The 27,061-nt window shown below is 41.5% G+C and overlaps 1 protein-coding gene across 2 annotated transcripts in view; it reads right to left on the reverse strand.

The window, feature by feature from the left end:
* Positions 1 to 27,061, reverse strand: part of RAVER2 (ribonucleoprotein, PTB binding 2) — a 146,736-nt gene that overhangs the window by 107,920 nt on the left and 11,755 nt on the right. For both annotated transcript variants that reach the window (XM_040232670.1, XM_040232669.1), the window contains exon 2: positions 4,138 to 4,204. In XM_040232670.1, coding sequence (XP_040088604.1) covers positions 4,138 to 4,204 — 67 coding nt within the window. The remainder of the gene's footprint in view (positions 1 to 4,137; positions 4,205 to 27,061) is intronic.

A 27,061-nucleotide genomic window follows, 5' to 3' on the forward strand; every position in this document is an offset into this window, starting at 1 on the left:
CAGTTTTCTGAGCATTTCTTGAAGAGACTATATCAGATTCATTGATGAGTTTTTGGTGGCATCTTTAGAAATCTCTATGTATAACGTGTCATCTGTTTCACTTCTCCCTTTCTAATTTGGGTTTTTATTCTTTTTATTGTCTGACTGCTGTGGCTAGGACTTCCAATACCATGTTGGATAAAAGTGGTAATAGTGGGCATCCTTGCCTTGGTCTTGATCTTAGAGGAAATGCTTTCAGCTTTTCACCACTAAATATGATGTTAGCCATGGCTTATCAGATGGCCTTTATTATTTTGAGGTTTGTTCCCTCTAAACCCACTTTGTTGAGAGTTTTAACCATAAGTGGATGCTGAATTTGTCAAAAGCTTTTTCTGCATATTTAGATGGTCATGATTTTTATTCTTCAATTTGTTAATACGATTTATCATATTAATTCGCAGATTTTGAACTATGCTTGCATCCCCAAAATAAGCCCTGTTTGCTCATGGTATATGCTCTTTTCAATGTATTGTGATTTCAGTTTGCTGATATTTTGTTGAGGGTTTTTACATTCACGTTCATCAGTCATACTGTCTTGTACTTTTCAATTTTTGTGGTATCTTTGGTTTTGTTATCAGGGTGATACTGGCCTTGTAGAATGAGTTCTGAAGTATTCATTCCTCTGTCATTTTTTTCAATAGTTTGAGAAGGATACATGTTAACTCGCCTCCAAACATTTAATAGAAAATATCTGTGAACCCATCCAAACTGGTGCTTTGGATTCTACTTGTGTGTAAAACTTTCAAAGTGAAAGTTTCTCAGTCATGTCCAACTCTCTGTGGCCTCATGGACTATACAGTATACTGCATAGTCCATGGAATTCTCCAGGCCAGAATACTGGAGTAGATAGCCTTTCCAAACCCAGGGATCGAACCAGGTTTCCCGCATTGTAGGTAGATTCTTTACTAGCTGAGCAACAAGGGAAGCCCGTAAAACTTTCAACCTCTCCATCAAATCTGAATGAAAGTCTTTCTTGGTATAGTACTCTTGGTTGTAGGTTCTTCCCTTTCATCACTTTAAATATATTGTGCCACTCCCTTCTTGCCTGCATAGTTTCTGCAGAAAAGTCAGCTGATTGCCTTACAGGAGTTTCCTTGTATATAACTTACTATTTTTCCCTTGCTGCTTTTTATACTGTCTTTATTTTTTGCCATTTTAATTACAAAGTGTCTTGCCGTGGTCCTCTTTGGGTTGATCCTGTTTGAGACTCTCTGTGCTTCCTATATCTGAATGTTTGTTTTCTTTCTCAGTTTAGGGAAGCTTTTCACTTACTTGTCTTCAAATATGTTCTCTGCCACTCTTCTCCTTTTGGGATCTCTATAATGTTAGTGTGCCTGAAGTTGTCTCTGAGGTCTTTTAAACCATTCTCATTTCTTTTTATTCTTTTTTCTGTTCAGTTCAGTTCAGTCGCTCAGTCATGTCTGACTCTTTGCAACCCCATGAATCGCAGCACACCAGGCCTCCCTCTCCATCACCAACTCCCAGAGTTCACTCAGACTCACGTCCATCGAGTGGGTGATGCCATCCAGCCATCTCATCCTTGGTTGTCCCCTTCTCCTCCTGCCCCCAATCCCTCCCAGCATCAGAGTCTTTTCCAATGAGTCAACTCTTCGCATGAGGTGGCCAAAGTATTGGAGTTTCAGCTTTAGCATCATTCCCTCCAAAGAAATCCCAGGGCTGATCTCCTTCAGAATGGACTGGTTGGATCCCCTTGCAGTCCAAGGGACTTTCAAGAGTCTTCTCCAACACTGCAGTTCAAAAGCATCAATTCTTTGGCGCTCAGCCTTCTTCACAGTCCAACTCTCACATCCATACGTCACCACTGGAAAAACCATAGCCTTGACTAGACGGACCTTTGTTGGCAAAGTAATGTCTCTGCTTAAGCATCAGTAATTTCTACTCCTGTCTTCCAGCTCACTGATTCATTCCTCTTATCATTTAATCTACTTTTGATCCCTTCTGGTGTGGTAGAAGGAATCCACCATCCTGCTATTCTTTATTTCAGTTACAGCATTTTTTATCTTTGTTTGGTTCTTTTTTAACTTTTCTGATCCTTTGTTAAAAACATCTAACTTCTTACTCTGTATAACCTATCTTCTCCCAAGTTCTCTGATCATCTTTACAATCACTACCTTGACTATTTCTCAAGTAGACTGCCTGTCTCCACTTCACATAGCTCTTCTGGAGATTTATTCTCGCTTGTTCTTTTGCAACATGCTCTTTTGGCACCTCATTTTGTCTAATTTGCTGTTTCTTTTCCTACATATCTGGTAGGTTGGTTACACCCTGACTTGGAAGGAGTGGCCTTTTGTAGGAGATGTCCTATGCGTACTGACAGTGCACTCCTGTCTAGCCGCCAGCTATATGCCCTAGGGGTGCCCCCCATGTGAGCTGCATGCGTCCTTCTGCTGTGGCAGGCTGACCACTGCAGGAAGTCTGGTAGGTGTGGCTACCTGGTCCAGCAGGTTGCCTGGCCCTGCATTGTGAAGAAGGTGCTGACGTTGGTTGGTGGGACCATGTCACAAGCTGAGGAGCCAGTGCTGGCTCTCTCATGGGCAAAGATGAGTTCTGGGAAAGGGGTGGTTGCAGGACCAGGGTTTCTGATTTAGTTTTGGACTGCTGGTGGAGGGGCTGCTTCCTGACATGGCTGGCTGTAGGTTCTGGGGTGTCCCAAAGCTGGTGCTGTTCCACTGCCTGGATTCTGGGGCAACTGGCTAAGTAGTCCAAGAGCTGGTGTTGGCCTGCTGATGGGTAGAGCTGGGACCCAGGGTGTCCCAGGGCTGGTGCCAGCTAATTGGCAGACAAAGCTAGGCACCGCCCCCTCCCCCCACCAGGTTTTTCAGCTGCAGTGCCCTGGGAGTTCCAAATCTGGTGTCAACCCACTGGTGGATGGTGCTGGATCCTGGATGCTGAGGGGCACAAGGTGTCCCAGAACTGATACTGGCCTGGTGGTGGGCAGAGCCAGGGTATGAGGGGTCCTCGGGCTGATACCATCCTGCTGTGTTTTGGTTAAATTATGACCAGGCAGGCTGCAGTGATGTGGTGGCCCTGAGGCTGATGTAGGCCTGCCTGCTGGTGGGCAGGACTGGGATCCATAGACTCCCAGGACTGGTGCTGGCCCACCAGTAGGTAAAGCTGGGTTCTGGGGTTTGTGCTGGCTAACTAGTAGACAGAGTTGTGTCCTGGGGTCTCTGGCTACAGGGTCCGAGGGGTCCCAGAGCTAGTGATGGCTCACTGGTGGATGGAGTCATGTCCCAGGATTTTCAATTGAAGGGGGCCCTGAGTATCCTTGAGCTGGTTTTAGTCCATCGGCGTATGGGGCTGGTTCCCCATACAATTGGCTCTGGAGTCCTAGGTATCCTAAAGCTTGTGTTGACTTCCTGGTAGGCAGGGCTGGATTCTGGGGAACCTGGTTGAGGGGTCCAAGATGTCTCAGAGCTGATGCTGGACTGCTGGTGATGGGCTAGATCCTGCCATGGCAGGCTATGGGGCTGTGGTGGGCTTGGGGCTGGTGTCTGCCCACTGGTGAGTAAGGCTGGTTGGGAGGCTACAGCCAGCCCACCAGTGCAGGGCCAGAGCCCAAGGGGGTCCTGCCCACTGGTGGCTGGCTGCAGGGCCCCAGGGGTCCCAGGGCTAGTGGTATGTAGAACTGGGTCCTGGCTGCTCTGGTGGACAGGGCCTGGTGTCAGGGTGGCTGTGGGCTCAAGAGGGCTTAAGGCAACCTGCCTATTGATTAGGGGGGCTGTATTCCTACCCTGTTAGTTGCTTGGCCTGATGCATCCCAGCAGTGGTCCAGAAAGGTTGGTGGGCAGGGCCAGGTCAGACACTAATAACCTAGATGGAGGATTCTAAAGTGGTTCTTACCAGCACCAGTGTCCATGTGGTAGAATGAACTCCCTAAAGCTGCATTAATTAATGTGACTAAAATTTAGAATAATTATATTACCTTCAGAAAATGAATTATGTAATGTGTATATGATTTAATGTTTAAGAAATTCAGAGATTAGTTTAAGAATAAAAAGACACTTAGCTTTTTTGCTCTATAATGACAACATGCAGAATTAAAATAAAATCAGGTGCTTAGAACAGAAATCTTACCTGTTCGCTTATTTCTGTCCACATAACAGTACTTTAATTCATAGTCTTGTAATAAATCATGAACTTCCTGAAAGAGACAAAACATGAACTCAGTGAACACACGAGTGCAATTGATGGATAATCCATATGTATTAGCCTACCACCACTACCATCACCATTCCCCATGTAAAAAAGTCTTCTGTGGTTCTCTATCACTCATTTAAATTAAAGGCATTCAAGGCCCACCAGATCTGGCACCAACTTACCTCTTCAAATATATCTCCCAACATACTTCTACATATGCCCACATTCCTGCTCAGATGAACACCTCCTCTCTCAAGAGTATACCATGTACAATCTTCATTCTGAATTTATGCTGACACCTTGAACTTCCATGGGGCAAACAACTACTACAGATCCCAAGTTCACCTGGAATCACATGCATCCTTTGAAATCCCAGCTCAAATATTCTTCTAAGAAGGTTTTCTAATTCTTTCCCACAGTACATCACCTCTATGCTAACATTGGTCATACTTTATGCCTCTCTTACAGAAATGTTAAACATTTCTACTTGGGTACTACAAACTGAGTTTTTAAGTATTAAGTTTTAAGTATTACACTTGTAGAGGGCTTCCCTGGTAGCTCAGGAATCTGCCTGCAATGCAGGAGACCCTGATTCAAATCAAAGGGGACTCAAAGGGGACCTTTGAGTCAGGAAGGTCCCCTGGAGAAGGGACAGGCTCCACACTCCAGTATTCTTGGGCTTCCCGAGTAGCTCAGATGGTAAAGTATCCACCTGCAATGCAGGAGACCTGGGTTCGATCACTGGGTTGGGAAGATCCCCTGGCGGAGAGCATGACAAACCACTTCAGTATTCTTGCCTGGAGAATCCCCCTAGTGGGCTACAGTCCATGGGGTCACAGAGAGTCAGACATAACTGAGCGACTAAGCACACACACATCCGTAGATGGCAATACCAATATGAAGAAGAAACAAACATAAATTAAAACCTAACTTAGAGATTCCTGGGTATGAACCAATAACCCTCAAGTTAGAGTATGCACCCCAATTTCTTTCCCCTCAGTACCCCAAGATGTTTAAACTGGTTTTCTGGTTTGTTTAGCTTGTATTACTCGTCCATTCTGAATGCTTAAATTCTGATATCATAACTTCCATCCACCTGGGAAAATACACTATATTTTGTCTCTAATTCTCTAATCCCTTCTATTAAACAGATACTACTTGAGTACAAGAGCTATATTTTATCTGTATATTACCCATATTGCTTTGAATATCCTAGTCACTCAAATAAACATTAAAGTGAATATAATTTGTCATTCATTTGACATTAGGCTTTGAAAATTTTACTCATAATATACAACAGATATCATTATTTTTTAAAGGAATTGAACTGTCACATTACTGGACGTTTGGACCCAGACAGAGAGTGGTACAGCCAACTTGTTCTGTATTACAAACAAATACACTAAACAGACATAAGTGCTAGGATGTTAAGTCTGCAACCTATCAATAATTAATTCAAGAATAATAATTCTTATTACTGCTATTTTCATAGTTAACATTCACTCAGTTTTTACTAGGTACCAGAGCACTGAAGTCACCCTTTTATTAAAAACACAGGAAACCACAGAGTAGAGAAAATTCAAGCAACTTGCCAAAGTATTACACTTAGTAATTTTCTGAGTGTAGATTCACCAACTGGTTAGGTTCCAGGGAACTACACTCTTAACCTCTGTGCTATACTGACTTATTCCTTCTAGGATTAGCTAAAAATAGTACACTGCCACAGAAAGTTAAAAGACCAATACCTCTAGTGCCTTAATAAGGGATCAAATGGAAATGAAAAATAAATAAGAGGGTAGTTTCAAATTGAGAAACACTTTCTCTTTCAACTGAATGCAAGGGGGTAGGGAAACTGACATAACAGGCAAAGTATAAAACAAGCTGGGTGGAAAAAAGACAATCATCTTTTATATAAGAAAGATAAGAAAGGTAAAGTTGATAATTTAGTATTCTTTATTAGTCAATATTTTAAAATATATATACTTACCAATTGTGTAAAATACTGTTTGATGAATTATATAGTAATACAATCAATATATAGTGTAGATATAACTATAATTTTTTATCTTGTAAGCATCAACATCTTATTGGACTTAGAAAACAGTATAAGAAACTAAGAAAATGTAACTCTCTCAATAGCATACCCTACACATCTTGCCAACAGGGTAATTGAATACTTTATATAGAAGGTGACACAGTTTTGTTTGAAGGCATCAAGTGTATGCTTTCAGTTGCACAAACTCTAATCTCTCATTTCACTAGTTAACAGCTGTCAAATGCCAGACAAAGGAAACATGATACCGCTCTTCACTTTATCAAGTATTCATAAACAATGACATGTTATATTACTCATTTAGCTGAGACAACCACCTGAGAGAGATCTTAAGTTTTCAAGGATGCATTTTTGCAAGTTGAAAAATTTATTTTTAAAATACCCATATTTCTAAGCACAGCTTTCCCATGTATCAGATGTGGAATACAGACTTCACCAACTCAGAACGTTTACAAAACCTCCTGCAAAGAAAAAAAGACTTATTTTTCCCCATGCCCTGGTTGCTCTGACCCAAGAAAAAGTAGGTCACTCCTCAATTTGAGCCTTGGCAAGTTGGCCAGATTAAAAACTTAAAACCTGAAAGAGAGTCCTGACAACCATTGGCCAAAATCCGACTATGATACACATCACACGGATCTGAAAGTACTAAGATCATGTCTCCCCTATTCTAATCTAGCTTTATGATACTTCTGTGAATTTACAAACTAACTTTAAGGAATGAAGTTGCACCTTTGATGAAGACTCTTTGTCCTCTGACTAGCAATACCTGCTATACATTTCTTATAGTAAGATGAGCTCATCAAAACTGGTAACTGTTAAATAGCTTTAGTAATCTATTTCCAGACCAGATTCACCATCACTCCTTGGAACTGAAAAGTTTTCCACATATGAAATGTTTTCTGGGAAGAGGTTCAATAACTTTCAGCTCAAAGCAGTCAATCAAGAAATCCCCAAAAGTTAAACGACCATTGTTTCAGCTCATCTGGACCTCTTCTTGATTGAAAGCCAGCCTTAGTTTCAAATCTGAATCACACTGTCTTCTAAGCCCTTCATAGACTTTAAATCAGCTATATATATATATATGTGTGTGTGTGTGTGTGTAGATATATAGATTATAAAAACAACTTTCATATATTAAAACACTCTTCTTTAAAATTTCACTTTTTTTTGAATGAAAAAAATATTGGGTTGGCCAAAAAAGTTTATCTGTGTTTTCCTGTAAGATGGGGCCCAAATGAACTTTCTGGTCAACCCAATATTTTTATTTATGTTCTTGTAAAATGTAAAATGATTTGATAATACAAAAGGATTATCTGTAACATAAAATATGAGGCATTATAATGAAATAAGCACCCAGGAGTTCAACTCCAAACTTAAAAGAGTAGAACACTGCCAACACTGTTCTATCCCGCTATGTCTTCCTTCACTGACCCATCCCCCATACCTAGAGTCCTCGCATAGGTTTGTATTCCCTAACAATATATTCTGTTGGTTTCTGAGCTTTAATAAAAATGGTATTATGCTATTTTAATCTTCTGTGCCTTGTGTTTTATACTCAATATTATGTTTTTAAAATTCACTCATGATCCCCTTGGCTACTGTGCATTTATTCACTACTGAATATTCTGTGACTATTCATACTATGGAATATTTATTCCATTCTGTGACTTCAGTATGATTTAGTGATCCACTTTTCTATCAATGAATACTTGATTTATTTCCAGGTTGTTGTTCTTTTGCTACTTTTACGTATATATTTTTTAAACTACTATCACCTTCTTGTAAATTTTACATATCTCCTGGTGTTCATGGGCAAAAATTTCTGAAGGCATGAACGTCCTAGGCTACATACATCTTTATAAGAAAGTGCCAACTTCTCTATCAGAATGACTATTACAGTTTGCATTTCCCTCAATATGAGCATCCTTACAATGCTTGGTCTTACCAGATACTTAAATTTTGTCAATTTAGTGGATATAAAGTCATACTTCCTTGCGCTCTTGATCTGCATTCCCTTGATTAATAAGGCAGGGCATTATGATGGTTAGTTTTATATGTGAACTTGGCTACAGAATCTAGTTATTAAACTTGATAATCTAGGTGTTGCTGTAAAGGTATTTTATAAATATGGTTAATATCTACAATCAGCTTACTCTAAAGTGAAGGAGATCACCTTTAATAATATGGGTGGGCCCCATCTAATCAACTGAAGACCTGAAGAGAAAAATGGGTATTCGGAAGAAGAAATCCTGCCTTAAGACTGCACAGGCCATGGTGCAATTAACCTCATGTGCTGCAACTACTGAGCCCACGCACTCTAGATCCCAGGCCACAATTAGACAGAAGCCCATACACCACAAGGAAGATCCGACGCAGCCAAATAAGCAAGACTGTAGCATTGACACCTGCCTGAGTTTCTAACCTGTTGGTATGCCTCACCAGATTTTAGATTAGGTAGCCCCCTCAATCAAGCAATCAACTTCTCAATGTATGTCAGATAAGTTCCGTTCCTCAGTTCAGTTCAGTCACTCAGTCGTGTCCGACTCTTTGTGACCCCATGAATTGCAGCACACCAGGCCTCCCTGTCCATCACCAACTCCCGGAGTTTACTCAAACTCATGTCCATCCAGTCACTGATGCCATCCAGCCATCTCATCCTCTGTCGTCCCCTTCTCCTCCTGCCCCCAATCCCTCCCAGCATCAGAGTCTTTTCCAGTGAGTCAGCTCTTCGCGTGAGGTTGCCAAAGTACTGGAGTTTCAGCTTTAGCATCATTCCTTCCAAAGAACACCCAGGACTGATCTCTTTTAGGATGGACTGGTTGGACTGGTTGGATCTCCTTTAGGATGGACTGGTTGGATTGGCGCTCAGCTTTCTTCACAATCCAACTCTCACATCCATACATGACCACTGGAAAAACAGCCTTGACTAGATGGACCTCTGTTGGCAAAGCAATGTCTCTGCTTTTGAATATGGTCTATAGGTTGGTCATAACTTTCCTTCCAAGGAGTAAGCGTCTTTTAATTTCATGGCTGAAATCACCATCTGCTGTGATTTTGGAGCCACAAAAAAAAAAGTCTGACACTGTTGCTCAGTCATGTCCAACTCTTTGCGACACCATGGATTGTAGCACGCCAGGTTTCCCTGTCCATCACCAGCTTCCAGAGTTTGCTCAAACTCATGTCCATCAAGTTGGTGATGCCATCCAACCATTTTATTCTCTGTCATCCCCTTCTCCTCCTGCCTCAATCTTTCCCAGCATCAGGGTCTTTTTCAATGAGTCAGTTCTTCACATCAGGTGGCCAAAGTATTAGTTTCAGCTTCAGCATCAGTCCTTCCAATAAATATTCAGGACTGATTTCCTTTAGGATTGACTGGTTTGATCTCTTTGCAGTCCAAGGGACTCTCAAGAGTCTTCTCCAACACCACAGTTCAAAAGCATCAATTCTTAGGTACTCAGCTTTCTTCAACTTTCACATCCACACATGACTACTGGAAAAACGCAGCTTTGACTAGACAGACTTCATCCACAAAATAATGTCTCTGCTTTTAAATATGTTGTCTAGGTTGGTCATAGCTTTTCTTCCAAGGAGCAAGCGTCTTTTAATTTCATGGCTACAATCACCATCTGCAGTGATTTTGGAGCCCCCAAAAATAAAGTCTGACACTATTTCTATTATTTCCCCATCTATTTGCCATGAAGTGATGGGATCAGATGCCATGATCATAGTTCTTTGAATGCTGAATTTTACGCCAACTTTTTCACCCTCCTCTTTCACTTTCAACAAGAGGCTCTTTAGTTCTTCTTCACTTTCTGCCATAAGGGTGGTGTCATCTGCATATCTGAGGTTATTGATATTTCTCCTGGCAATCTTAATTCCAGTTTGTGCTTCATCCAGCCAAGCATTTCACAAGATGTACTCTGCATATAAGTTAAATAAGCAAGGTGACAATATTCAGCTTTGACTTATTTCTTTCCCAATTTGGAACCAGTATGTTTTTCCATGTCCAGTTCTAACTGTTGCTTCTTGACCTGCATACAGGTTTCTCAGGAGGCAGGTAAGGTGGTCTGGTATTCCACTCTCTTGAAGAGTTTTCCAGTTTGTTGTGATTCACACAGTCAAAAGCTTTGGCAAAATCAATAAAGCAGAGATAGATGTTTTTCTGGAATTCTCTTGGTTTTTCGATGATCCAACAGATGTTGGCAATTTGATCTCTGGTTCCTCTGCCTTTTCTAAATCCAGCTTGAACATCTGGAATTTCACAGTTCATGTACTGCTGAAACCTGGCTTGGAGAATTTTGAGCATTACTTTGCTAGCATGTGAGATGAGTGTAATTGTGCAGTAGTTTTAACATTCTTTGGCATTGCCTTTCTTTGGGATTGGAATGAAAACTGACCTTTTCTAGTCCTGTGGCCACTGCTGAGTTTTCCAAATTTTCTGGCATACTGCATTTTGCTGGCATATTTGCTCATGTATGTATATAAATACAAATTAATATAAATATTATATATAATCTATTGTTTTCCCAAAAGTCATAAAATGCTTTATTCACTTAGTTTTTAGTCAGTTACAGTTAGCTACATTATTCTAGCCATAAAGTGATTCTGGTATTGCCCTTAATCTCACAGGGAAAATTTTAAATATTTTACCATTGAATATGATTGTTTTTGCTTTCTTGGGATAATCTTTAAGTTTGGGAACTTTCTATTCCTATTTGCTATCAGTTTTTATTATGCTGCTGCTGCTAAGTTGCTTCAGTCGTGTCCAACTCTGTGCGACCCCGTAGACAGCAGCCCACCAGGCTCCCCCGTCCCTGGGATTCTCCAGGCAAGAACACTGGAGTGGGCTGCCATTTCCTTCTCCAATGCATGAAAGTGAAAAGTGAAAGTGACGTTGCTCAGTCATGTCCGACTCTTAGCGACCCCATGGACTACAGCCCACCAGGCTCCTCTATCCATGGGATTCTCCAGGCAAGAGTACTGATGGGTATTAAATGTTATCAGTAGTTTTTTCTACATCCATTGCGATGACTTAAATCCTATCTTCATGCCAGTGGTCTCCAAATTTTTATTTCCACCTCAGATGTCTCTCCAAGGAGCCACACCTATGTATGCCATTGCTTGCTTTAGAACTACCTTTGAATGTTACACACCTGATAATACTTTTTTTGGGCCCAACACAAGGCTGTATACATTTCATGATATTGGGTGAGTAAAGTGTGAAAGAAAGTGAAGTTGCTCAGTTGTGTCTGACTCTTTTCGACCCCATGGACTGTAGCCTACCAGGCTCTTCCGTCCATGGGATTTTCCAGGCAAGAATACTGGAGTGAATTGCCATTTCCTTCTCCAGGAGATCTTCCTGACCCAGGGATTGAACCCACGTCTCCAGCACTGTAGGCAGACGCTTTACTGTCTGAGCCACCAGGAAAGTCACCTTGGCTGAGTAAATGTGGTGTCAATTTTAACTCAGCTAAATTTTTAACAGCTTTCAATGCAGCTGTTTTGCTGGAAAATTCATTTGAATACCAAGTTTTTGCCAGAGAAACATTTTGACATGGCCTAAAGAAGATTAGTAAACTTTCAACTTTTTTATTAGTGGTATAATAATAATAATAATTTACTAAATATTTACTTTATCCCAGGCTTTTTATTGAAATAATCTTGTTTAACCATAACAACCCCATGGTATGGATTTTTCTGTTGGATATTATTATGGAGTTTATACCCAAGGTTACTGAGGCCTAGAGAAGGAACTTGTACAGACAATATGTAATGACTCTGGGATTCAAACACAATTTGACAGACTTTAGAGCAAACACACTGAACTACTATACTATATCTTAAGTAGCAGTGATCCAAAAATAATACCTATGAACTATTCATTTCCATCACATTTCTAATGTTTACTATATCACTAACCTCCTAACCTTAGAGCAGAGATCAGGGTTAAGAACAAAGTTTGGGAGATAAAAGCAACAATTTTACTTTTTGACAGCTAGATGTCTGAATGCATCACTCTCTTGTTTAAATATTTCAAGGGACTCTCGTTTTCTTTAAAATAAAATTCAAATTCTCTTAAATCACTTACAATCATCTGGTCTTGCTTCATGTGCTAGCCTTATATTGAATCACTACCCTTCTCGAACTCTGCATATTGCTATGAATATTCCTCACCCTTCTCTTTGGCTCCCTTCCCCTAGTTTATTTCTCGCTCCCTGGGTTTCAACTTTAATGAATTTCTCTAAGAAGCCTTTCTGAATCTCTCAAGTGTGGAGTAGATATCCTTCTTCTGTGCTCCCATAGCATTTTTTACTTTTCCCATCACAACACTCGTAGCACCCATCATCTGTATTTTCAGTTCAGTTCAGTTCAGTTCAGTTCAGTTCAGTCACTCAGTCATGTCTGACTCTTTGCGACCCCATGAATCACAGCACGCCAGGCCTCCCTGTCCATCACCAACTCCCGGAGTTCACTCAGACTCGCGTCCATTGAGTCAGTGATGCCATTCAGCCATCTCATCCACTGTCGTCCCCTTCTCCTCCTGCCCCCAATCCCTCCCAGCATCAGAGTCTTTTCCAATGAGTCAACTCTTCACATGAGGTGGCCAAAGTACTGGAGTTTCAGCTTTAGCATCATTCCTTCCAAAGAAATCCCAGGGCTGATCTCCTTCAGAATGGACTGGTTGGATCTCCTTGCAGTCCAAGGGACCCTCAAGAGTCTTCTCCAACACCACAGTTCAAAAGCATCAATTCTTCGGTTCTCAGCTTTCTTCACAGTCCAACTCTCACATCCATGACTACTGGAAAAACCATAGCCTAGACTAGACAGACCTTAGTCGGCAAAGTAATGTCTCTGCTTTTGAATATGCTATCTAGGTTGGTCATAACTTTTCTTCCAAGGAGTAAGCGTCTTTTAATTTCATGGCTGCAGTCACCATCTGCAGTGATTTTGGAGCCCCAAAAAATAAACTCTGACACTCTTTCCACTATTTCCCCATCTATTTCCCATAAAGTGATGGGACCAGATGCCATGATCTTCGTTTTCTGAATGTTGAGCTTTAAGCCAACTTTTCACTCTCCTCTTTCACTTTCATCAAGAGGCTTTTTAGTTCCTCTTCACTTTCTGTCATAAGGGTGGTGTCATCTGCATATCTGAGGTTATTGATATTTCTCCCGGCAATCTTGATTCCAGCTTGTGCTTATATACCTGAATCTCCCTTAGATTGCAGGCTTAGTAAATAGCAAATACCATGCATCTGACCTTGTTCGTAAAAAGGTCTCCAACGTCTAGCAAAAAGCAGACTTTGAATATTTAAATGCATATTTGTTTCTACATATCATCTTTATCCACTCCAATACAGCATTCTTTTCTGAGATTACTTTACAATCTAAACATAAGCCAATACATTTAAAGTGCTCAAAAATTACTCTTTACATTAACCTAATACATAGCTCACTTCTTTAAAAGAAAATATTTGATCCACCTCCTAAAGCAATGAAAATGAAAACAAAAATAAACAAATGGGACCTAATTAAACTTAAATGCTCTTGCACAGCAAAGGAAATCATAAACAAGACAAAAAGCCAACCCTCAAGATGAGAGAAAATATTTGCAAACAAAGCAACAAAGGACTAGTCTCCAAAAGACACAAACAGCCCATGCAGCTCAACATCAGAAAAACAACCCAATCACAAAACAGGCAGAAGACCTCAACTGACATCTCTCCAAAGAAGACATATAGATGAAAAGATGCTCAACATCACTAATTATTGCTGCTGCTGCTAAGTCGCTTCAGTCGTGTCCGACTCTGTGTAACCCCATAGATAGCAGCCCACCAGGCTCTCTCTGGGATTCTCCAGGCAAGAACACTGGAGTGGGTTGCCATTGCCCGGGAAATGTAAATCAAAACTACAATGAGGTTATCAATTCACACCAGTCAGAACGGCTATTATCAAAAAATCTACGAACAATAAGTGCTGGAGAGGATGTGGAGAAAAGGGAACCCTCTTACACGCCGGTGGGAATGTAAGTTGATATAGCCACTGTGGAGAATAGTATGGAGGTTCCTTGAAAAATTAAACATAGCACTACCATATGACCCAGCAATCCCACTACTGGGCATATACCCTGAGAAAATCATAATTCTAAAGGACATGGGCACCCCAATGTTCACTGCCGCACTAGTCGCAACAGCCAGGACAAGGAATCAACCTAAATGCCCAACGACAGATGAACAGATAAACAAGATGTGGTACATATATACAATGGAATACTGACTGTGTGTTAGTCGCTCAGTCGTGTCCAACTCTGCAACCCCATGGACTATAGCCCACCAGGCACCTCTGTCCATGGAATTTTCCAGGCAAGAATACTGGAGCAGGTTGCCATTTTCTTCACCAAGGGATCTTCCCAACCCAGGAATCAAATCCAGGTCTCCTGTATTGCAGATTCTTTACTGTCTGAGTCATTACTCAGTCACTAAAGGGAACAAAAGAGGGTCATTTGTAAAGACAAGGATGGGCCTAGAGTCTATCATATAGAGTGAGGTCAGAAAGAGAAAAACAAATACTGTGTATTAACACATGTGTGTGGAATATAGAAAAATGGTACAGATGAACCTATTTCCAAGCCAGGAATAGAGACCCAGACACATGGACATAAGGGAAAGAGGAGGGGTGGGATGAATTGGGAGATTGAGATTGACATATATATACCACCACCTAGTTGGAAGTTGCTATAAAGCTCAGGAAGCTCAGGTAGGTGCACCGGAGGCAGGGGTTGGGTGAGGGGCACTGGAAAGAAGTCCAAGAGGGGATATAGGTATGCATATGGCTGAGTTACTTGATTGTACAACAGAAACTAACACAACATTGTAAAGCAATCATATTGCATTTAAGAAAAGTTCTGAGCAAAAAGAAAAAATAAACTGCTCAAAAAAATTACTCTCTTTACACTAACCTAATACATAACTTACTTCTTTAAAAGATAATATTTACATACCTCAAATTAATGAATATTATATATCTAGCAATAAGAGACAGAGAAGGCAATGGCCACCCACTCCAGTACTCTTGCCTGGAAAATCCCATGGACAGAGGAGCCTGGTAGGCTGCAGTCCATGGGGTCGCTACTAGTCGGACACGACTGAGTCACTGCACATCACTTTCATGCATTGGAGAGAGAAATGGCAGCCCACTCCAGTATTCTTGCCTGGAGGATCCCAGGGACGGAGGAGCCTGGTGGGCTGCCGTCTATGGGGTCACACAGAGTCGGACACGACTGAAGCGACTTAGCAGCAGCAGCAGCAGCAATAAGAGGTTCTCCATGAGCAGTTCTTGCTTACAGACATCCCCAAGAGATATATTTAGATAACCAAAGAAAATTTCTTTATTTTCCCAAAGAAAAGCCATACAGAAATCACAATCTCCTCTTCTCTGACACAAGTGTTTTTCTTTCAAACATCACCTCCATATATGACTAATTATCACAAATTAAATTGTTTAAAAATAACCCCCATTTGTTATCTCTCAGTTCTGTAGGTCAAAAGTTCTGGCAGGCTCAAATGAATTCTCCGAGTCTCTCAAGGCCAAAATCAAGGTCTTAGGCAGGCTGAGCTCTTATCTGGAAGCTCTAAGGAAGAATGCACTTCCACTCACGAAGGCAGTTAGCAGAATTCAGTTTCTTGCAGTTGTTGAACTGAAGTCCCCATTTTCTTGCTGGTTGTCAGTTGGGGACCACACTCAACATCTAGAGAGGGCTCTAAAATCCTTGTATGTAGATCCCTCCATCTTCAAACCCAGCAACAGTGCATCAGATCCTTCCTGTGCTTCAAATCATCTGACTTTTCCCCCTGGTAACTGCTGGAGAAAATTCTGCTTTTAAAGGACTAGTATAATCAGATATGGCTCACCTGGATAATCTCCCTTTTGATAATCCCAGATCAACTGAGTAATAACCTTAATTAGATCTGCAAAAATTCTCTTGTCATGTATGTAACAATCACACGTGACAGCTTAGTAGGCAAAGCTCAAGAATATATGAGCGTATGTATTACGCACATAGTCACAGTTTCATGGATTAGAAATCTCGGGGGGCTATTTCTAAATTCTGCCCACAACAATCACTAACAATAGATAACACCATACCCTTGGGCTTCCCCGGTGGCTCAGTGGTAAAGAACCTGCCTGCCAATGCAGGGGACGCATGTTCAATCCCTGGGTCAGGAAGATCCCCTGGAGATGGAAATGGCAACCCACTCCAGTAATTTTGCCTGGGAAATCTCACAGACAGAGGAGACTGGTGGGTTACAGTCCATGGAGTCACAGAAGAGTCAGACATGACTTAACGACTAAACAACAACTGTCCCTTAAACATATTTTAGAAAAAATATCTTATTTAATACCTCAGGTTTCAGAGCTCAAGCAGGGTGAGAAGGACACCTGCCCAGAAGGGAAACCCAGCACAGAGTGTCAAGAACTCAAGCAAGGTGAGGAGGCCTTCTGGCCCCTGGAACAGCCCAGTGCAGGGAGAAGGAGCTTAAATTGGATGAGGCGGGCCTCTGCATGGAAGAGGAGACAGTTTCCTCATAGCGGTGATGGGAGATTACTTACTCACAGGAGAATTGTTCAAATAAGTAAATATGTTAAGGACAATGAACAGCAGGTTTCTCACTGTCAGAAAAAGAAGGAATATGGATTGGGAGAGAGCTAGCGAGAAATCCATTATATTAGACCACAATCTGATACATCAGTGTGATCTCATTACTCTCGATAAAGGTGGAAATGTATGTGTGTACATAATACATGCTGCTGCTGCTGCTACGTTGCTTCAGTCGTGTCCAACTCTGTGTGACCCCACAGATGGCAGCCCACCAGGCTCCCTCGTCCCTGGGATTCTCCAGGCAAGAACACTGGAGTGGGCTGCCATTTCCCTCTCCAATGCATGAAAGTGAAAAGTGAAAGTGAAGTCGCTCAGTCATGTCTGACTCTTAGCGACCCCATGGACTGCAGCCTACTAGGCTCCTCTGTCCATGGGATTTTCCAGGCAAGAGTACTGGAGTGGGGTGCCATTGCCTTCTCTGACACAATACATATGCCCGTACATTCTTGAGCTTTGCCTACTAAGAGCAATTGACAGCAGTGACATCTCAAAGGCAATGAGTACATCTAGCTCCCAGATCCTGGCTTCCTAACATCATTTCCCCTAAAAAAAAAAACTAGGCTCTGTAATGGTCATCGAGACTGCCACCACAAAATATCATAGGCAACAAAAATTTACCTTCCTCACAATTCTGAAAGCTAGAACTCCAAGATCAAGGTTCTAGTTGGTTTGGCTTCTGCTGAGATCTTCTCTCTGGCGTGTACATGGCCACCTCCTCACTATGTCCTCCCATAGCCTTTCCTTGGTGATTGCACTCACTGGGATAGGGCTGGGGGTGAGGCACACAGCAGAAAAAAAGCTCTCTAGTGTCTTTTCTTCAATGACAATTATCCTGTCAGATCAAGGCCCCATCTTTATGACTTCCTTTAAATTTCATTACTTCCACAAAGACCCCAGCCATACTGGCACTTAGGGCTTCAACACATGAATTTGGGGGGACACAACCTTAATGAAATGGATGATTCAAGGGCAAAGCAGTGGTCCCAAATCTTTTTGGCACCAGGGACCGGTTTTGTGGAAGACAATTTTTCCATAGATCAGGCAGGGGGTGGGGATGGTTTGGGGAGGATTACAGCACATTAAATTTATTGTGCTCCTATAAGCATCCAATGCTGCCACTGATCTAACAGAAGGCAGAGCTCCGGTGGTAACCTGCGCGATCTGAAGCGGCTGTAAACACAGATAAAGCTCGCCCTGCTTGTGCGCCACTCACCTCCTGCCATGCGGCCCGGTTTCTAACAGGCCACAGAGCAGTACCAGCCCACAGCCTCTGGGTTTAAGACCCCTGGGCTAAAGCACAGAAAGTAACAAGCTACAACACCTTACCATGTCAAAAACAGAGGAACCGCTCAGTGAATGACAGGGACATGTCAAAAGCATATCAGACCAAGAGACAAGATATAGAAGCAACCGAAGTGTCCATGAAAAGATGAATGGGTAAAAAAGATACTGTATATGTACACACAATGGAATATTAGCTTAAAATAATGATTAATAATTAGTTTAAAATAATGTTAAAAATAATGAACTTTTGCCATTTGCTACAACATACTTGGACCTGGAAGGTATTATGCTTAGTGAAAATTAGAGAAAGATAAATACTGTATTATCACTTACATGTGGAATTCAAAAAATAAAAGAAAGAAATGAATATAACAAAACAGAAACAGATTTACCGATATAGAGAACATACTAGTGGTTACCAAGGGGGATAGATATGGGGAAAGGGTGCAAGAGACAGGGGTAGGGGATGAAGAGGTACAAAGCAGCATGTATTAAATAAGCAAGATATAAGGATGCAATATATGACACAGGGAATATAGCTAGAATATAGCTAATATTTCATTACTTTAAATGCACTATAATCTATAAAAATACTGAATCACTATGTTGTACACTTGAAACTAATATAACATTGCAAATCAACTATTAAAAAAAAAAAAAAAAAGGACTCGTTCCTTAAGTGTGAGAACCGAATTAGTGACTTGTTTCCAAAGAACAGTGAACAGGAAAAAAAAAAAAAGAATGTTTACAGTGGCGGCCGGGAGGAGACACCCCACATCCGAGGTCAGGGGTGGCCGGGAGAAGTCACCTGCCGCCCAAGGCCAGGGACAGTGACCCTGAGGAGCCACCCCGAGCCCGAGGCCAGGGGTGGCAGCAGGGGGCGTGGTTCGGGGGGTTGGGGAGCCACCCACGCCTGAGGCCAGGGCCGGCGGCTGGGAGGAGCAACCCGAGGAGCCGTGGCTACCCAGGCACAGGAGGGCCTAGAGGAGCTATCTGACGTTGAAGGTCAGGAACAGCAGCAGTAAGGAGATACCCCTCATCCAAGGTAAGGAGCAGCGGCTGTGCTTTGCTGGAGCAGCCGTGAAGAGATACCCCACACCCAAGGTAAGAGAAACCCAAGTAAGATGGTAGGTGTTGCAAGAGGGCATCAGAGGGCAGACACACTGAAACCATACTCACAGGAAACTAGTCAATCTAATCACACTAGGACCACAGCCTTGTCTAACTCAGTGAAACCAAGCCATGCCTACGGGGCAACCCAAGACGGGCGGGTCATGGTGGAGAGGTCTGACACAATGTGGTCCACTGGAGAAGGGAATGGCAAACCGCTTCAGTATTCTTGCCTTGAGAACCCCATGAACAGTATGAAAAGGCAAAATGATAGGATACTGAAAGAGGAACTCCCCAGGTCATTAGGTGCCCAATATGCTACTGGAGATCAGTGGAGAAATAACTCCAGAAAGAATGAAGGGATGGAGCCAAAGCAAAAACAATACCCAGTTGTGGATATGACGTGATAGAAGCAAGATCTGATGCTGTAAAGAGCAATATTGCATAGGAACCTGGAATGTCAGGACCATGAATCAAGGCAAATTGGAAGTGGTCAAACAAGAGATGGCAAGGGTGAACGTCGACATTCTAGGAATCAGTGAACTCAAATGGACTGGAATGGGGGAATTTAACTCAGATGACCATTATATCTACTACTGTGGGCGGGAATCCCTCAGAAGAAATGGAGTAGCCATCATGGTCAACAAATGAGTCCAAAATGCAGCACTTGGATGCAATCTCAAAAACGACACAATGATCTCTGTTCGTCTCCAAGGCAAACCATTCAATATCACAGTTATCCAAGTCTATGCCCCAACCAGTAACGCTGCAGAAACTGAAGTTGAACGGTTTTATGAAGACCTACAAGACCTTTTAGAACTAACACCCAAAAAAGATGTCCTTTTCATGATAGGGGACTGAAATGCAAAAGTAGGAAGTCAAGAAACACCTGGAGTAACAGGCAAATTTGGCCTTGGAATGCAGAATGAAGCAGGGCAAAGACTAATAAAGTTTGCCAAGAAAATGCACTGGTCATAGCAAGCACCCTCTTCCAACAACACGAGAAGACTCTACACATGGACATCACCAGATGGTCAACACCGAAATCAGATTGATTATATTCTTTGCAGCCAAAGATGGAGAAGCTCTATACAGCCAACAAAAACAAGACCAGGATCTGACTGTGGCTCAGATCATGAACTCCTTATTACCAGATTCAGACTCAAATTGAAGAAAATAGGGAAAACCACTAGACCATTCAGGTATGACCTAAATCAAATCCCTTATGATTATACAGTGGAAGTGAGAAATAGATTTAAGGGCCTAGATCTGATAGATAGAGTGCCTGATGAACTATGGAATGAGGTTTGTGACATTGTACAGGAGACAGGGATCAAGACCATCCCCATGGAAAAGAAATGCAAAAAAGCAAAATGGCTGTCTGGGGAGGCCTTACAAATAGCTGTGAAAAGAAGAGAGGTGAAAAGCAAAGGAGAAAAGGAAAGATATAAGCATCTGAATGCAGAGTTCCAAAAAATAGCAAGAAGAGATAAGAAAGCCTTCTTCAGCGATCAATGCAAAGAAACAGAGGAAAAGAACAGAATGGGAAAGACTAGAGATCTCTTCAAGAAAATTAGAGACACCAAGGGAACATTTCATGCAAAGATGGGCTCGATAAAGTACAGAAATGGTATGGACCTAACAGAAGCAGAAGATATTAAGAAGAGGTGCCAAGAATACACGGAAGAACTATACAAAAAAGATCTTCACGACCCAGATAATCATGACGATCTGATCATTAATCTAGAGCCAGACATCCTGGAATGTGGTTAAGTGGGCCTTAGAAAGCATCACTATGAACAAAGCTAGAGGAGGTGATGGAATTCCAGTTGAGCTATTTCAAATGCTGAAAGATGATGCTGTGAAAGTGCTGCACTCAATATGCCAGCACATTTGGAAAACTCAGCAGTGGCCACAGGACTGGAAAACGTCAGTTTTCATTCCAATCCCAAAGAAAGGCAATGCCAAAGAATGCTCAAACTACCGCACAATTGCACTCATCTCACACGCTAGTAAAGTAATGCTCAAAATTCTCCAAGCCAGGCTTCAGCAATACGTCAACCGTGAACTCCCTGATGTTCAAGCTGGATTTAGAAAAGGCAGAGGAACCAGAGATCCAATTGCCAACATCCGCTGGATAATGGAAAAAGCAAGAGAGTTCCAGAAAAACATCTATTTCTGCTTTATTGACTATGCCAAAGCCTTTGACTGTGTGGATCACAAAAAACTGTGGAAAATTCTTCAAGAAATGGGAATACCAGACCACCTGACCTGCCTCTTGAGAAATCTGTATTTAGGTCAGGAACCAACAGTTAGAATTGGACATGGAACAACAGACTGGTTCCAAATAGGAAAAGGAGTATATCAAGGCTGTATATTGTCACCTTGCTTATTTAACTTCTATGCAGAGTACATCATGAGAAACGGTGGACTGAAAGAAACACAAGCTGGAATCAAGATTGCCGGGAGAAATATCAATAACCTCAGATATGCAGATGACACCACCCTTATGGCAGAAAGTGAAGAGGAACTAAAAAGCCTCTTGATGAAAGTGAAAGAGGAGAGTGAAAAGTTGGCTTAAAGCTCAACATTCAGAAAACGAAGATCATGGCATCCGATCCCATCACTTCATGGGAAATAGATGGGGAAACAGTGGAAACAGTGTCAGACTTTATTTTTTTTGGCTCCAAAATCACTGCAGATGGTGACTGCGGCCATGAAATTAAAAGACGCTTACTCCTTGGAAGAAAAGTTATGACCAACCTAGATAGTATATTCAAAAGCAGAGACATTACTTTGCCGACTAAGGTCCATCTAGTCAAGGCTATGGTTTTTCCAGTGGTCATGTATGGATGTGAGAGTTGGACTGTGAAGAAGGCTGAGCACAGAAGAATTGATGCTTTTGAACTGTGGTGTTGGAGAAGACTCTTGAGGGTCCCTTGGACTGCAAGGAGATCCAACCAGTCCATTCTGAAGGAGATCAACCCTGGGATTTCTTTGGAAGGAATGATGCTAAAGCTGAAGCTCCAGTACTTTGGCCACCTCATGCAAAGTGTTGACTCATTGGAAAAAACTATGATGCTGGGAGCGATTGGGGGTAGGAGGAGAAGGGGACAACCAAAGATGAGATGGCTGGATGGCATCACAGACTTGATGGACGTGAGTCTGAGTGAACTCCGGGAGATGGTGATGGACAGGGAGGCCTGGCGTGCTGCGATTCATGGGGTCGCAAAGAGTTGGACACGACTAAACTTAACTGAACTGATCAAGGTTAACATCACCAGTAGAAGTCATGTTGATGTCATGTATCCCATCAAACAATGTGATCAGAAGTGGACTTCACCTCTGTGGAATTCTTCCCAAAATTCCATAGCCCTGATCTCCCATAATAAAATGATTATACAAACCCAAGGTGAAGGGTGTTCTAAAAAATTTCTGACCAAAATATCAAGTCATGAGAAACAAAGAAAAGACTAAGAAACAGGTGCATAATGGAGACTAAGGAGATGTGATAACTGAATGTGGTACCCTGCATTGTACTCTGCAACAGGAAAAGGACGTAAGTGAAAAAACAAATGAAATCCAAGCAAAGTCTATAGTTCAGTTAATAATAATGGACCAGTCCTATCACTTCCTTAGTCTTGACTAGTTTACCTTGATTACAAGATTTGACATTAGGGAAAATTGGGTAGAGAATATATGGGAACTCCATGTACTACCTTTATAACTATTTCTGTAAATCAAAAATTATTCCAAAATGAAAAGTTTATTTAAAAAAGGAAATAGGAGCCAGCTTAAAGAAGCTCCCACTGTCCAAATGTAAAACAATTAAGGCATAAAAGTAAGTAATGAGAGTAATGGAAAATAACTCACTGAATATAAGAAACCAAGAGTTTACTTTGATAGAAAGTAATAAATTAATAAATTGAACACCAGAAAGGGAATTAAGGCATACCTCAGAGATACTGTAAGTTTGGTTCCAGATCACTCAATAAAGTGAATATCCAAAGTGAGACACATTTTTTTGTGCCTTCTCAGTGCATAAGAAAGTTATGTTTACACTATACTGCCATATATTAAGTGTGCAGTAGCACTGTCTTAAAATAGCACATAATTTAAAAATACTTAACTGTAGAAAATTCTGAAAGAGATGGGAATACCAGACCACCTGACCTGCCTCTTGAGAAACCTGTTTGCAGGTAAGGAAGCAACAGTTAGAACTGGACATGGAACAACAGACTGGTTCCAAATAGGAAAAGGAGTACATCAAGGCTGTATATTGTCACCCTGCTTATTTAACTTCTATGCAGAGTACATCATGAGAAACGCTGGGCTGGAAGAAGCACAGGCTGGAATCAAGATTGCCGGGAGAAATATCAGTAACCTCAGACATGCAGATGACAGCACCTTTATGGCAGAAAGTGAAGAAGAACTAAAGAGCCTCTTGATGAAAGTGAAAGAGGAGAGTGAAAAACTTGCCTTAAAGCTGAACATTCAGAAAACGAAGATCATGGCATCCAGTCCTATCATTTCATGGGAAATAGATGGGGAAACAGTGGAAACAGTGTCAGACTTTATTTTTGGGGGCTCCAAAATTACTGTGGATGGTGACTGCAGCCATGAAATTAAAAGACGCTTACTCCTTGGAAAGAAAGTTATGACCAACCTAGACAGCATATTAAAAAGCAGAGACATTACTTTGTCAACAAAGGTCCATCTAGTCAAGGTTATGATTTTTCCAGTGGTCATGTATGGACGTGAGAGTTGGACTGTGAAAAAAGCTGAGAACAGAAGAATTGATGCTTTTGAACTGTGGTGTTGAAGACTCTTAACAGTCCCTTGAACTGCAAGGAGATCCAACCAGTCCATCCTAAAGGAGATCAGTCCTGGTGTTCATTGGAAGGACTGATTTTGAAGCTGAAACTCCAATATTTTGGCCACCTAATGCAAAGAACTGACTCACTGGAAAAGACCCTGATGCTGGGAAAGACTGAAGGCAGGAGGAAAAGGGGACGACAGAGGATGAGATGGTTAGATGGCATCACCAACTCAATGGACATGAGCTTGGGTAAGCTCCAAGAGTTGGTGATGGACACGGAGGCCTGGTGTGCTCTGGTTCATGGGGTCGCAGAGAGTCGGACACGACTGAGCGACTGGACTGAACTGAACTTGCTAAAAAATTGCTATCCATCATCTGAGGCTTTAGCACATCATACTCTTTTTGCAGTAGTGCCAAAGATCACTGATTACAGTCCATCTTCACAAATGTAACAATGAAAAAGTTGGAAACACTACAAAAATTGCCAAAATGTGATACAGAGACACTAAGTGAGCAAATGCTGTTGGGAAAATGGTGCTGAGAGACTTGCTTAATAAACTTTCAATTTGTAAATAAAATGCAGTATCTGTGAAGTGCTAATAAAGCAAAGCACACTAAGATGAGGTATGACAGTTTTAATTGAGTTTTAATTGAAGTATGTCATCTCAAAATCCTTATTAATTACAAACAGAATTACAAATCTGCTTGTAGAAGCCTGGCAGATGCCACTTTTTAAAAAGTCAGAGGGATCAAGATAACTTTACCAACAATGGGAAAATTCTACAACATGTACCATCCTGTGATGTTCCTGCCAAGGCTACATAACATGAATCTAATTATGCAGAACTAATCTAATTATAAAGAATGTCCAAACAGAAGGACACTCTATAAGGTAACTGGCCTGTAATCTTTGAAAGGGTTCAAATTGTAAAAAGACAAGTTATTTCAGACTAAAGACTAAAAAGACACAACTAAGTGCAACATATGATTCTGAACTGGATCCTTTTACTATAAAAGATATTAATGGGAAAACAGGCAAAATTGAAAAGTGATCTGAAGACTAGATGGTAGTGTTTTTAGTTTCATGGTTCAGTTCAGTTGTTCAGTCGTGTCCAACACTTTGTGACCCCATCGACTGCAGTACTCCCAGAGCCTACTCAAACTCATGTCTATTGAGTCAGTGATGCCATCCAACCATCTCATCCTCTGTCATCCCCTTCTCCTCCTGCCTTCAATCTTTCCCAGCATCAGGGTCTTTTCCAATGAGTCAGCTCTTCGCATCAGGTGGCCAAAGTATTGGAGTTTCAGCTTCAACATCACTCCTTCCAATGAATATTCAGGACTGATTTCCTTTAGGATGGACTGATTGGATCTTCTTGCAGTTCAAGGGACTCTCGAGTCTTCTCCAACACCACAGTTCAAAAGCATCAATTCTTCAGCACTCAGCTTTATGGTCCAACTGGAAAAACTATAGCTTTGACAAGATGGACCTTTGTTGACAAAGTAGTGTCCCTGCTTTTTAATATACTGTCTAGGTGGTCATAGCTTTTCTTCCAAGGAGCAAGAGTCTTTTAATTTCATGGTTGCAGTCACCATCTACAGTGATTTTGGAGTTGAAGAAAATAAAGTCTCTCACTGTTTCCATTGTTTCCCCATCTATTTACCATGAAGTGATGGGACTGGATGCCATGATCTTAGTTTTTTAAATGTTGAGTTTTAAGACAACTTTTTCATGGTAGTTTCACAAAGTTTCACGGTAATGATGTGTTTATGCTGGAGAAAGTCAATATTTGTAAGAAATACACAATAAAAGTCCTCAGGTTGATAGAAAGTAGGTCAGCACTCTCTCAGACAGTTCAGGAAAAATAAGTTCTTTGTACTTATAACTTTTCTGTAAGTTTGTGATTATTTCAAAATTTAAAACTTCCCAGATTCACATGTTCTTATTTATTGCTGTTACTTCTATTCTAGATCAGGATGCAAAAAACTAACAAGATATAAGTCAGAGAGATGGAGACTAATCTGAAATCAAAAGCAAGCAGCTGAACTTGAGGGTAATAGAAGATTCAAAGTTCAGGAAATAAAGGCAAGCTGGGAACTACAAGCAGATAATCACTATAGTGGCTTAATGATAAATATAAAAACTGATTGGCTAGGGTAAAGGAAGTGAGGTGGGGCTGGGTGAAAGGCGATGGCAGGAAAGAGGCAAAGAATATTTGTGCAAATACAGGCTCAGTTCAGTTCAGTCGCTCAGTCGTGTCTGACTCTTTGCGACCCCATGAATTGCAGCACGCCAGGCCTCCCTGTCCATCACCAACTCACAGAGTTCACTCAGACTCATGTCCATCAAGTTGGCAATGCCATACAGCCATCTCATCCTCTGTCATCCCCTTTTCCTCCTGCCCCCAATCCCTCCCAGTATCAGAGTCTTTTCCAATGAGTCAACTCTTCGCATGAGGTGGCCAAAGTATTGGAGTTTTAGCTTTAGCATCATTCCTTCTAAAGAAATCCCAGGACTGATCTCCTTTAGAATGGACTTGTTGGATCTCCTTGCAGTCCAAGGGACTCTCAAGAGTCTTCTCCAACACCACAGTTCAAAAGTATCAATTCTTCAGTGCTCAGCTTTCTTCACAGTCCAACTCTCACATCCATACATCACCACAGGAAAAACCATAGCCTTGACTAGATGGACCTTTGTTGGCAAAGTAATGTCTCTGCTTTTGAATATGCTATCTAGGTTGGTCATAACTTTTCTTCCAAGGAGTAAGCGTCTTTTAATTTCATGGCTGCAGTCACCATCCGCAGTGATTTTGGAGCCCAAAAAAATAAAGTCTGACACTGTTTCCACTGTTTCCCCATCTATTTCCCATGAAGTGATGGAACCAGATACCATGATCTTCGTTTTCTGAATGTTGAGCTTTAAGCCAACTTTTTCA

The sequence above is a fragment of the Oryx dammah genome, unplaced genomic scaffold (assembly GCF_014754425.2).
Source record: "Oryx dammah isolate SB20612 unplaced genomic scaffold, SCBI_Odam_1.1 HiC_scaffold_28, whole genome shotgun sequence".
Taxonomy (NCBI): domain Eukaryota; kingdom Metazoa; phylum Chordata; class Mammalia; order Artiodactyla; family Bovidae; genus Oryx; species Oryx dammah.